Genomic DNA, 14,132 nt, shown 5'->3' with positions numbered 1-14,132 from the left:
AATGTGGGACACCAACACGAGTGGTTTCCTCTTTAGCTAGAAGTTGAGATAAAATGGACTGGAAAGATGCAACTTGAGAAAGAGCTTGGAGAATGAAAGAATCAGAGTGCTTGATTAAAATGACGGAGTTCCTTAGCTAGGAAAGGAGAAGGCGGGAAGCACACAGGCAAAGCCGGGTCTCCTGGGTGGCACAGTAAGGATGGGGAGGTTCTTTGGCCCCCATACGGGTTTCAGAAGTCAGCCACAATGGGCCAGGCGCGGTGGCTCACCCCTGTAATCTCAGCACTTTGGGAGGCCAAGATCGGGGGATCGCCTGAGGTCAGGAGTTCAAGACCAGCCTGGCCAACATGGTGAAACCCCATCTCTACTAAAAATACAAGAATCAGCCAGGCGTGGTGGCGGGTGCCTGTAGTCCCAGTTACTAGGGAGGCTGAGGCAAAAGAATTGCTTGAACCCAGGAGGCGGAAGTTGCAGTGAGCCGAGATCACGCCACTGCACTCCAGCCTGGGTGACAGAATGAGACTCCGTCTCAAAAAACAAAACAAAACAAAACAAAACAAAACAAAAACAGAATGATGGCGAGCTACCCTGTCCAGTAGGGTAGCCACTGCTTAAGGTGGTTCCCGGACACCTGAAATATGGCCATTCCAAATTGACATGTTCTGTAAATGTAAAATACACACCAGATTTCAATAATTCTTATATTATTTATGAATTGAACTGACAGTTTTTTGGATATAATGGGTTAAAATAAAATACAGCATCAAAATGAATTTCACCTGTTTCTTATTACTTTTTAAATGTGGCTACTAGAAAATTTAAAATTACATATGTGGCTTGCACTGGATGGTGCTGAGCTAGAGTTTTGGCTCATAAGAAGATGTTGAGTGGAGCTAACCACAGACGCTGGACGGTGGACCCTCCCCGATGCCAGGAAGTTCATGGACACACCTGGAGCATCTAACGTGCTTCTGGAGAGTGGTGGAAAGGGGGCAGACTGGGGCCCTGCAGGCCCAGCTGAGGCTTGAGAGTCCCGTGGTGGGGTAGGTGCACAGAGAAGGAGTCACATTGATCACTCTCTGGGTTTTACCCAGGCAGGTGACACAAGAGATAGACAAAAGGCCGAGGGAATCACAGGTAACACTGACAAAACACTGTTTAAATAACAGTGTTTAAATAGTAGGTCAAGGGTTCAAGGCCGGCTAGGAAAAGAAGCAGAGGTGGGGGAGTCAGTGTGGGGATTGAGGGATTGGGAGAAAACTGAGGGTCACAGGACTAAAGTCTTGCTGAGATTGAAGAGAACCTGTATTTCTGCAGTTCATTCACTCATTTACATCTCAGTGATCATCCATCTTAGACAGAGACGAAAATAGACACAAAGCTTCCCTGGCCCTCACAGGGTTTGTTTGTTTTTTATTTGAGACAGAGTCTCCCTCTGTTACCCAGGCTAGAGTGCAGTGGCATGATCTGGGCTCACTGCAACCTCTGCCTCCTGGGTTCAAGTGATTCTTGTGCCTCAGCCTCTCAAGCTGGGATTACAGGTGCCTGCTACCACACCCAGCTAATTTTTTTATTTTTAGTAGAGATGGGTTTTGCCATGTTGGCCAGGCTGGTCTCGAACTCCTGGCCTCAAGTTATCCCACTTCAGCTCCCAAAGTGTTGGGATTACAGGCATGAGCCACGTGCCCTGGTCCTCAAAGAGTTTTGATGTTGCTCGTGACTACACTGTTACTTGAAAAAGCTCCATTTTTAAAAAACAATAATTTCTATCAAACCACTCACTGCTGCACCACTCACCGATTTGTCCCGGGAGATCTTCTTGAAGATAACATGGTTCGGTTCGGACTTGCTGGTCTTCCCGCTGGCTGCCATGTTACCTGTCCCTGGCAACTTCTACCACCTTGGGGTGTTGGTCAGGCGTTAGAGGACCGGAGAAAGGTAAGACAATCCTAAATATCAAGTCAAGAACATCCTGGGTATGAAATCTACTCACGAGATGCTGTGCACCCTCACCATTCCCTTCTACCGGCTTCAAAATCCGAGTTTCACTGATGAGTCTTTGCTTAGTTTGTATTTTACTGCAGCATGATTTGGGGTGTTTTCAATATTTTTATTTTTCTTGGTAAGCTTCAGACATTTCTCAGTACACCTCACCAGGGAGTCTAGCTAGATTCCAGTGAGGTTTTACTTTCTGGCTAACCTTTGGTGTTATCACACTTAGCCAGGTGGAATTTAAAGTTCTATCGTGACTGTGTCTAATGGCAAATAAATCAAAAAAGTTCCTGAAAACCACAACATAACTACTTCATAAAGACTGTTTTCAAGAATATATTAATGGCCGGGTACTGTGGCTCACACCTGTAATCTCAACACTTTGGGAGGCTGAACTGAAAGGATCATTTGAAGCCAGGAGCTGGAGACTGGCCTGGGGGACATAGCAAGATCCTATCAATTTTTTTTTTTTAAAGAATATATTAAAATCCCAAAAGTTCTATTCAGCAATTCCTACTAAGAGATAGCCACTCTGTATTACAATTAAGAGGCCATCTTAGTGGTCTGGGATTAAACATACTCTGAGGTTTTTTTTTAAGATATAGGATCTCGTTCTGTTGCCCAGGCTGGAGGGCAGTATCACAATCACAGCTCACCGTAACCTCGAACTCCTGGGCTCGTGATCCTCCTGCCTCAGCCTGCCGAGTCACTAGGACTACAGGTGTGTGACACCACGTCTAGCTCATTTATTTTTATTTTATTTTATTTTTTTTGTAGAGACTGGGTCTGACTGTATTGCTCAGGTTGGTCTTGAATTCCTGGCTTCAGGTGATCCTCCAGCCTCAGCCTCCTGAGTTGCTGGGACTACAGGCATGAGCCATGGCACCCGGCTCACTCCGAGTCTCCTTAAATAGCAAAGTCTTATGGAAACCACACAGAAAAGGTGAAGGCGGGACCTACTGTCTGCATGAAAACGCCCATCCTGGCTCTTCCCCACACCTGCCCCAGGTTTCTGAGAAGGTTTTGGCCTGTGGTGGTCACATACCTTGTGATTTCTCACCAACCAGGTGGGAAGGGCCGGGTGGCAAGGAGAGGGTCTCTATGCTCTGAGACGATGAACAGCCAGCCCCTGTTCTGAGCAAGCTGGTGCCGTCTCACCAGCTGAGCCTGCAGAGGCACCGCTGAGGCCCCTGGCCTGTGTATGTGGGGAATTTGTAGGGGATCTAGCGAGGATGCCCAGCGTCCAGGTCTCAATGTCTAAAAGCCAAATCCCACTTAAGGAGCAGAGTTGGATTAGTGCTGAGACAGTGAACTGGTAGTTTCAGCAGTTCTAAGCATTAAGCAACACCCCCGCCCCGGTCACCATACGGAGGGTCTCAGATGTATGAGTCACCCAGCTCACTTGGGGAACGTTGGTGGGAGGGCCAACAGCTAAATGAAAGCTACTTTTTCTTCTAAACCTCTTTGGATTCTGGAAATAGACTGATTATCCCTTCATTCCCGGGCATTGCCAGGACGGGAAGAGATTTGATTAAACTCAGCAGGCAGCTAATGCGACCTTGGGGGTGGGGACTAAACAAAAAGGTCAAGGAGAAATGTCAGCCTCCAGATGAACCTGGTGTTATGCAAACCAAGCTGGATCTGTCCCTCTCCTCCACCCGCTCCTACTGACTGATGGCTTCAGGAGTCCTGTTGATCCCTTCACTGTCTCTGGAACCTATCTGCCTCCTCCCATCCCCAGCACGGCCTTTGCTTCCCAGGACTGGCCTGACTACATCTATTTCTTTTCTTTTTTTGTGTTGTTTTGTTTTTTGTTTTGAGATGGAGTCTTGCTCTGTCTCCCAGGCTGGAGTGCAGTGGCGCAGTCTCGGCTCACTGAAACTTCTGCCTCCCAGGTTCAAGTGATTCTCCTGCCTCAGCTTCCCGAGTAGCTGGGACTACAGGTGCCCGCCCACCACACTTGGCTAATTTTGTATTTTTAGTAGAGGCAGGGTTTCGCTATGTTGGCCAGGCTGGTCTCGAACTCCTGACCTCAGGTGATCCAACTGCCTCGGCCTCCCAAAGTGCTGGGATTACAGGCGTGAGTCACCACACCCAGCCGACTGTATTTATTTCTACCCTCCAAGCCCTTTTCCACACAGAGGCAGAGAGACCTTCTGAGCCTGGACCTGTCACCCCTTGCTTATAATCACCCATTGCTCTTAGAATGCAGGCAAAAAGCTTGCAGCCTCTGGAACCTCCGCCTGCCTTTCCTTCCATGCCTTCTGCCACGCTTCCTCCTTCCCACTGTTCTTTTTGCCTGGAACAAGCCTCTCCTCTCTCCACTTTGTTGACTCTTCTTGGCCTTTCAGATTTTTGACCAGGAGTCGCTTCCTCAGGGGAGCTATCCCCAACCTCCAGGACCAGACTGGAGGCACACTTGCATTTCACTCTTTTTTATTTTTTTCTTTTGAGATAGAGTCTCACTCTGTTGCATGGGCTAGAGTGCAGTGGCACCATCTCGGCTCACTGCAGCATCCGCCTCCTGGATTCAAGCAATTCTCCTGCCTCAGCCTCCCGAGTAGTTGGGATTACAGTTGTGTACCAGTACGCCCAGCTAATTTTTGTATTTTTAATAGAGATGGGGTTTTGTCATGTTGGCCAGGTTGGTCTCGAACTCCTGGCCTCCTGAAGTGCTGGGATTATAGGCATGAGCTACCGTGCCTGGCTGCATTTCATTCTTGGTTGGGGATTATTCTACGGTCTCTCTTCCCTCACGGGAGTCTAGGCTCCATGAGGGCAGGGCCTAGGTCATTTCATTTCCCTCACTTTTGTCTTCACAGTGCCCAGAACAATGCCTGTTCCCAAGAACACTCAGGGAATGGATGGAGGGGACTCTGTGACCACTAACACACTTACATGGGGTACTGACTTGGGAATGAAACGAGTATACGCAGAAAGCTTGTTCTGACGTTTGGGGTATCAACATCCACTCAAACATTCCAATGGCTTCCCATCTAAGTCTGGACAATGCTTGCCAGGTCCGGCATGCTCTGGCCCCCCATTACCTCTGACTTTATTTCTCACCACTCTCTCTCCCTTGTCCACTTCGCTCCAGAGTACTGAGTCTGTTTTCTTTTAGAGACAGGGTCTAGCTCTGTCACCCAGGCTGGAGTGCAGTGGTGCAATCACAGCTCACTGCAGCTTTGAACTCCCGGGCTCAAGCGCTCCTCCCACCTAAGCCTCCCGAGTAGCTAGGACTACAGGCATATGCCAACACACCCAGCTAATTCTTTAAAATTTTGTAGAGATGGAGTCTTGCTATGTTGCCCAGGCTGGTGTCGAACTCCTGACCTCAACTGATCCGCTCACCTCAACCTTCTAAAGTGTTGGGGTTACAGACATGAGCCACCACCGCTGGCCTGCTTTTCTTTAAACCTCCGTCTAGGCCTTTCCACTTGCCATTTCCTCTACTGGAACATTCTTCCCGCAGCCGGTGACATGGCTCACTCCTTCAATTGCTTTGAGTCTTCACTTCAATGTCACCCTATCCTTAGCATATTCTTTTGTTGGCCTCACCATACCTGAACTGCAAAAACTATTTTAAAACACAAAGATTATTCATTGGTGTTAAAACCATCAGGTGAAGAGTTGATGGGAAAATGACTGTAGGACTGAAGTGATGCCACATGGATCATGCTGTCATCCCAAGGTGCATGGCAGATACCAGGGTCAATCTTCATATTGCCGGTGGTGTTAGCCACATGGGATGTGTCCCTTGGGGTTAACTTGAATCCATGATCCTTCAGACATCATTTCTAGTTTATTGGAAATACAAAGAATGAGCTATGTGACACAAGTGAACTGCCAGACAAATCCAACAAACAGTGCCATAGAAATGGGGTTTACTAGGTCAGGCGCGGTGGCTCACGCCTGTAATCCCAGCACTTTGGGAGGCCGAGGCAGGTGGATCACGAGGTCAGGAGTTCAAGACCAGCCTGGCCAACATAGTGAAACCCGTCTCTACCAAAAATACAAAAATTAGCCAGGTGTGGTGGTGGGCGCCTGTAGTTCCAGCTACTTGGGAGGCTGAGGCAGAAGAATCGCTTGAACCCAGGAGGCGGAGGTTGCAGTGAGCCAAGATTATGCCACTGCATTCCAGCTTGGGTGACAGAGCGAGACTCTGCTCTGTCTCAAAAAAAAAAAAAAAAAATGGGGTTTACTATATTAAAAGATGCTGAGGCACTCAACACCCAGATGTCATGTGCAGCTCCAGACTGAATACACAACTGGCCAAAAAGGATGTGTAGGACATTTTGGGTTCATTGGGAAAATCTGACTGTGGTAAAATGCCTGGAGTAGAAAGGTGAGAGATTGTGACAGAACCAACAAGGTTGTAGAATGGTGCGTGTCGCACGTCCACGTTTTGAAAACACACAGAGGCTATGTATTTGTGTATATATACAGATATGTACATTTACAGAGCAATTTGAGAGGCCAAGGCAGGTGGATTATGTATTTGTGAATATATACATATATGTACATTTATTGAGCACTTTGAGAGGCCGAGGCAGGTGGATCGATTGAGCACAGGAGTTTGAGAACAGCCTGGCAACATAGTGAGACCCCATCTCTATAAAAAGTAAACAAAATTAGCCAGGCCTGGTGGTGTGTGTGCCAGTGGTCCCAGCTACTTGGGAGGCTTATGTCAGAGGACTGTTTGGGCCTGGGATGTTGAGGTTGTAGTGAGCCATGACCATGTCACTGTATTCCAGCCTGGGCAACAGAACGAGACCCTGTCTCAAAAAAAAAAAAAAAAAAAAAAAAAAAAAGTGCTGTGCCAGGCACAGTGGTTCACACCTGTAATCCCAGCACTTTGGGAATCAGAGGCGGGCGGATCATTTGAGGTAAGGAGTTCGAGACCAGCCTGGCCAACATGGTGAAACCTCTTCTCTATAAAAAATACAAAAATTAGCTGGGTGTGGGGGTAGGCGCCTTTAATCCTAGCTACTTGGGAGGCTGAGGCAAAGAATCACTTGAACCTGGGAGGTGGAGGTTGCACTGAGCCGAGACTGCACTCCAGCCTGGGTAACAGAGTGAGACTCTATCTCAAAAAAAACAAAAAACAAAAAACAAAAACAGACAAACAAGAAAAAACAAAAAACAAGTCATTCTTTTTCTTCTTCCCCTCTATCTTCATTGAGATATACATATAAAATGGGTGAATTTTGAAATAGAGATAGACATAGATGAGTGTAGGCAAATACATATAGAGGTAAAATGTATCTATTTAATAACTAACAAAATTCACCCATTTTGAGTGTACAGCTTGATGAGTTTTGGTCATCATATACATTGTGTAACCATCGCTGTGATCAATTCCACCACTCCCCAAAGTTCCCTGTACCCATTTCCATCAACAACTCCATCCACCCTCCTGCCCCAGGCAATCATAGATCTGCCTTCTGTCATTAGCTCTGCATATTCTACAATTTTATTATGAAATTTTAAAGCACAGAAAAGTTAGAAGAACAATACAATAGACACCCACATGGTCAACTTCAAGATTTGACAATTAACATTTTGCTGCCTGCACTCCTCTATATCTACCTGTTTTTTCCTTTTAACCATTTGAATGTACATGCAGACATCATGACACTTTACCCGTATCTCAGAATGCAGCTCCTAAGCATAAGGACAAAAATGTCCATTCTTTTTATGAAATAACAATCAAGAGTATGTGGTAGTTTAGAAAAAAGTCCTTACTTGGCAAAAATTAAAAGCTGGCAATCTTCCCCTAGATTTATTTTTGAGAATTACTGGTCTATGAATTCTCAAAGTCTGGGCACCAGTGGCTACAGCATGCTTGTTTCTCTGGGGTTGGCTTCCAGTGAGACGATGCTTTGAACCCTGTGTTTCATCTCCAAACACTAAACACAGCAGCCGGCTTGCTGGGCAGGGGAGGTGGGAGTGGGGTGGAGGCGTCCAGCTAAGAGGTTTATGGGCTTTGGGGTGGGGTTGTCATCTTAGGGGTTTACTGGGGCTCACGCATGAGGAAAATGGGTAACTCTGCTAAACATCAGCTACAAAATGAAAATCTCATGTCCTCATTGCCCTGATTTTACTGAAGCAGAGAACACCTGGGCAGTCTGAAGTATGGATAAAGAGTGCCAGGGAATCAGAGCTCTTAAAAGTCACCTTAATTCCAACATGTATCTCCTAGACTCAGTCAGTGAGTTTAAAGAATAGAAGGCTGTTTGGGGTTGGGCTGGCTAATAATATAATAATATCTGCAATCATAAACGCAATCCTGTGGGTCTGCAAGGTAATGAGAGACCTTTAAAAAAGAATCACTTTGTTCCCATTCCATCCCTTACTTTGATCTCCTCTGTTAACATCTCCAATAAGTTACTGAATGCTTCCAAGGATGGGGAAATCACTATCTCGTTGGATTTGTTGGATATCCACTTTTTTTTCCAAATAAAGAGTGAAAAAACTTATTTACTAATTATTAGCATTTACTATTATTAATATTTACTAGTATTATTTACTAATTAGAATTAGTAAATTATGATTTACTAATACTAAATTATTAGTATAAAGAGTGAAAAATTACGTTAGGATGGAACTGGCTTCCCTTCTGCTTCTCTCCATCGCTCGAACTTAATCTTTTCTGCACGTGAATCCTTCCACGATTAGCCTTGTAGGCACTGGAGCCCTCTCACCACCCTGGGGGGCCCACTCCCAGACAGATTCCCAATGTCTGTCTGGAGGCACTGTGCTGAGAATGGTACTTAATGTTGCGGGTTCCCATGTAATAGGAGCATGCTGTACAAACCACCCCAGATGGAGTCCTGGGTTCTTGGCCTACTGCTGAATCCATTATGACCTTGAGGGTGTAGCCTGGCCTATTTCCTTTATCGGTCTGAGGGGACTCCCCAGCCTGCCTTGTCGTGCAAAGTGGAAAGATTCATGGAATGTGCAGATGGCCTTAAGAAGGTCAAGTCTTGTGCAGGACGATCCTGATCAAGATTTTCTCTTGTCCTCTCCAGCGGTGAGGCTCATGTCTATCTTGTGTGCTTCTTCAGCCTCTGGTCATGCCACCTGGGCCTCAACACTAAAGGGGGTTCTGACGATGATGAGGTTGCTTCTACAGAAGAGTGGAGAGCCAACCACGAACTGAGGGCTTACCCTGGGATCCCTGGATGGGCTTCAGGATCTGTGAACCTAAGCTGCATGCAAAGTTATGTAGATATGCCTTTTTCTGGGGGAGAGGGCTCATAAGTTTCCTTCAGATAGATCCATTGCTACTGATCAAAAACGTCAGAAAAGCACTGATCCTCTTTCTTGCTGGAATTAGAGGGGGGGGTTGCACAACACTGTGAATATATTCAATGTTGCTGAATTGTTTACTTTAAAATGGTTTATGGTATGTGAATCTCAAATTTTTTTTTTCTTTTGAGACACGGTCTTGCTCTGTCGCTCAGACTGGAGTGCAGTGGCACCATCACGGCTCACTGCAGCCTTGACCTTTGGGGCTCAGGTGATCCTCCTGCTTCAGCATCCTGAATAGCCGGGATTACAGGGATGTGCCACCACACCCGGCTAATTTTTGCATTTCTAGTAGCGACAGGGTTTCATCATGCTGCCCAGGCAGGTCTCAAACTCCTGGCCTCAAGTAATCCGCCCAGCTCACCTCAGTGTTGGGATTACAGGTGTGAGCCACCATGCCTGGCCTACTATTACATTTTTAAACAATTCTCTCTTCCTTTCAGCTAGTTATACTTTGGGACAATCTTGGGGCTGGTTTGTTTTCCACTAATTCTACTACTATAAACCCACCGTGTGCCAAGCACTCTATCGGGTGTAACGCATATGACGGCCCTGAGATCTCCTTAGTCTCTTAGGACCATCTGGGTGTACTCCTGGGGGCAACAGGACTTACGGCTTCCTAACCAGAAGCCAGGCTGTTTACAGTTTATCCTCTTAGTGCCCGGCTCACAAGCATGCCTACCTATCCTCTCCTCACTGTAGTTCTCTGATAAAAATGAAGCCTAAAGCCAGAATTCGCCTGCCGTCACCTTCCTGTGCCTGGGGTCAGAGCAATCCACAGTGGGGGCTGGGCCCACAGTCATGTGCAGGACTAATGTCCCCACTTGAGATACAAGTGTATGCTTATGGAAAAGCCAACCACATCCAGTGTGGGGCATTCAAAAAAAGGTCAGCAAGAATTACTGTTCTAGAATACATACTCAGCGCCTGTAATCCCAGCACTTTGGGAGGCCGAGGTGGGCAGATCACGAGGTCAGGAGATGGAGACCATCCTGGCTAACATGGTGAAACCCCAACTCTACTAAAAATACAAAAAAATTAGCCGGGCATGGTGGCAGGCACCTGTAGTCCCTGCTACTTGGGAGGCTGAGGCAGGAGAATGGTGTGAACCCGGGAGGCGGAGCTTGCAGTGAGCCGAGATCGTGCCACTGCACTTCAGCCTGGGCAACAGAGTGAGACTTAAAAAAAAAAAAAAAAAAGTGACCCAAGGATAGTGACAAGGGCTTGCTTATACATGATGGATGCTTGCTTGCTTGCTTGCTGTGCCAGCAATCCCCCCAGCAGACGTCTGAACAAAGCCACCTCCACCATCCATCCCCACTTGACCAGGTCAGCTGCCTCACAGAATCTTAGTAAATAATCATTGTCTTAAGCCATGAAGTTTGAGGTAGTCTGTTATATAGCAAAAGCTAATTGGATTTTGTTTCAAACCAATCATAAGAAACACCGCTGCAACAATCAGGAACATGGGACTGAAGGGTGGGTGATACCGTCACTGTTAATTCCAGTAGGTTAATCACAGCCGGGTCTCCTTGCCGGGTTGGGTTGGGATGCATAGTAATTCATGGGTAAAACAACATGCTTGAAATTTGCGTTAAAATACTCTGGGGGGAAAGCATCAAAGAGGGCTGACTGAGACTGACAGGGCTGTTGAGTGGTGGGTACACTGAACTCGTTAGAGACAATACTGTCTACTCCCTTGGGTTCTGTGTTTGTCCTGATTTGGATGTTCTCACTGTGCTCACCAATTGCAGGTTAGAATATGAAGGCAACACGGTGCCGGGGAAGACTCACTAAGCAGCGGGGAAGGTTGAGAGGACAGGAACTGTTGGAGCATGCACAGAGAGGGAGGATCTGGAACAAACAGGCCAGGAAGGGTTGAGACCTGTTAGGAAAGTCAGAGTTCCTGGAGGCCAGAAAAGTCAAATTTTGCTTAAGTGAGGCAGCTAAGAATCATTCTGTGATTAGTCCCGTCTTTTACTGGCAGGTACCACATACTTCATGCACTTTCACAGAATCTACGCAGATACAGGCATACCTCATTTTACTCAAGATTTCCAAAGGTTTTTTTTTTTTTTTGAGACAGAGTCTTGCTCTGTCACCCAGAATGGAGTTCAATGGTGCGATCTCGGCTCACTGAAACCTCCACCTCCCGGGTTCAAGCGATTCTCCTGCCTCAGCCTCCTGACTAGCTGGGACTACAGGTGTGGACCACCACACCCGGCTAATTTTTTGTATTTTTGGTGGAGATGGGGTTTCACTGTGTTAGCCAGGAGGGTCTCAATCTCCTGACCTCGTGATCTGCCAGCCTCGGCCTCCCAAAGTGCTGGGATTTCCAAAGTTTTTTGGATGGAAAATAGGAATTTCTAACATAAGCCGGACTTATTAAAGCAGGACACTAGAAAAGGCCATGCGGAGGAGCACAGCCCATTCACTTTTGAAGACACAGCTTCGTGTCACACCTGTCCCTGTGGGCGTGGCCAGGTGCAGTGGCTCATGTCTATGATCCCAGCACTTTGAGAAGGCAGATGGGTGGACTGTTTGAGTCCAGAGTTCGAGACAACCCTCGCCAACATGGCAAAACCCCATCTCTACTAAAAATACAAAAAAAGAAAAAAAAAGTGCCAAGCATGGTGGCAGGTGGCTACAGTCCCAGCTACTCAGGAGGCTGAGGTGGGAGGATCACCTGAGCCCAGGAGGTCAAAGTGGCAGTGAACTGAGATTGCACCACTGCATTCCACTTGGGCAACTGGAATGAGACCCTACCTCAAAAGAAAGAAAAGATCTAATCAATTAAGATTGCTGTTGTGCTACAGACACTCAGGTAGTTGTGCAGGATTTGGTACACTCAGCAACCTGGGACTTCCCAGCTGACTTGCTCCTGGAGCCTAAGAGCAGCCCCTTCATCCATTCATCCTAGTGTCCACACGAAACATCCTGTGCCGTGCTGTGAAAGCAGGAGGGGCTTTGGGACATCTATGGTAAGAGGCAGCATATGAACGGGCTTTGGGTAACATGGTGAAACCGTCTCTACAAAATATAAAAAATTAGCTGGCTGTAGTGGCACCAACCTATCCTATCGTCCCAGCTACTCGGGAGACAGAGGTGGGGGGATCACTTGTGCCTGGGAGGCAGAGGCTGCAGTGAGCCAAGATGGTGCCACTCCACTCCAGCCTGGGTGACAGAGACCTTATCTCAAAAAATAAAAATAAAAACATAAAGAAAAATAGGGCCAAACAAAAGTGGCTCCACTCCCATACTCCTGGCACTCTGAGAGGCTGAGGCAGGAGGACTGCTTTTGGCACTGCCATTGGAGACCATCCTGCAACATACTGAGACCCCATCTCTATTAAAAATAAAATTAGCCAGGCATGGTGGTACGCTCAGGTTTAGGGAGTAGATCGCCTGGGCCTGGGAGGTCGAGGCTGCAGTGAGCAGTGATCACACCACTGTACTCCAGCCTGGGCAGCAGAGCAAAACCCTGTCTCAAAAAAAAATAAAAATAAAAAATAAAAACACAACGAACTAGCTGCTGGAAAGGCCCTTGTCCACACCCTAGGCAGGGAGTTAAAGGGCAATCACACTCCCCGGTGCTGTGAGACCCTCACCTTGACCTCAGCACTGGCGGGCAGTTACGGGACTGGAATGGAGCTCAGGCTGAGCAGAGAACAGCCACGCTTCCCTCCAGAATAGCCATGCTTCCCTCCAAATGCAAAAACAACATGATCTGAGACTATTCGAACACTTGTTTGGGGCCTATTTGGAGAATCATCTGCTTGAAGTGATTGCAAAGGGCTCATCCAACTTTTTTTTTTTTTTTTTTTTTGAGACAGGGTCTTACTTTATCACCCAGGCTGGAGTGCAATCATAGCTCACTGTAGCCTCCAACTCCTGGCCTCAAGTGATCCTTCTGCCTCAGCCTCCCAAAGTGTTGGGATTACAGGTGTGAGCCAACACATCTCGCCTTCATCCGGCTTTGTGCAAGTGCTGGCTGCCTCAGACTTCAGACCCTGATGGCACCTTGACTGCAGGTGCTAGGCTAAGTGGAGACTGGCTGAGTTTCCTGAGCAGGGTGGTCATCACTTGTCACAGCTCAGGCTGTGTGTCAGGTATCTGAGCCACCACAAGTGAATGCCTCTCCAGCATGGCATTTCACTGGAGAAAGGCTCCGTGTGGGGGGCTGAAGAGGAATCCGTGCGGGGCTCTTCTACTGCAGCTGGTAACGTGCTGAAGAAATACCTTTCCAGTGTCCGTTAAGATTTGCGTGACACGAAACTGGAACACTAGTGTTTACAGGGAGTGATACTTTGTGGAATGGAGCTTACATGATGAATGAGAAAAGACCATTAAAAAGTACTAGCCATTGTCACTATTCACAATAGCAAAGACTTGGAACCAACCCAAATGTCCATCAGTGACAGACTGGGTTAAGAAAATGTGGCACATATACACCATGGAATACTACGCAGCCATAAAAAAGGATGAGTTCGTGTCCTCTGTAGGGACATGGATGCAGCTGGAAACCATCATTCTCAGCAAACTATCACAAGAACAGAAAACCAAACACCGCATGTTCTCACTTATAGGTGGGAATTGAACATTGAGATCACTTGGACACAGGAAGGGGAACATCACACACTGGGGCCTATTGTGGGGAACGGGGAGCGGGGGGAGGGATAGCATTAGGAGATATACCTAATGTAAATGATGAGTTAATGGGTGCAGCACAGCAACATGGCACATGTATACATATGTAACAAACCTGCACGTTGTGCACATGTACCCTACAACTTAAAAGTATATAAAAAACAACAACAACAACAAACAAC

General features: G+C 47.0%; 1 protein-coding gene across 1 annotated transcript in view; it reads right to left on the bottom strand.

Annotated features, from left to right (window-relative positions):
- The window catches only part of SAG (S-antigen visual arrestin), a 40,860-nt gene extending 37,616 nt beyond the window's left edge, over positions 1 to 3,244 (bottom strand). Inside the window, exons 1-2 of the mRNA XM_007966691.3 lie at positions 3,038 to 3,244; positions 1,798 to 1,900 (exon numbers count right to left, since the gene is read on the bottom strand). Coding sequence (XP_007964882.1) covers positions 1,798 to 1,872 — 75 coding nt within the window. The 5' untranslated portion in view covers positions 1,873 to 1,900; positions 3,038 to 3,244. The remainder of the gene's footprint in view (positions 1 to 1,797; positions 1,901 to 3,037) is intronic.
- Positions 3,245 to 14,132: the final 10,888 nt, after the last annotated feature.

Source organism: Chlorocebus sabaeus, chromosome 10 (genome assembly GCF_047675955.1).
Source record: "Chlorocebus sabaeus isolate Y175 chromosome 10, mChlSab1.0.hap1, whole genome shotgun sequence".
In the NCBI taxonomy this organism is placed as follows: domain Eukaryota; kingdom Metazoa; phylum Chordata; class Mammalia; order Primates; family Cercopithecidae; genus Chlorocebus; species Chlorocebus sabaeus.
Note: the sequence above shows the minus strand (reverse complement) of the source record. Positions and strands in the feature narration are given on the sequence as shown.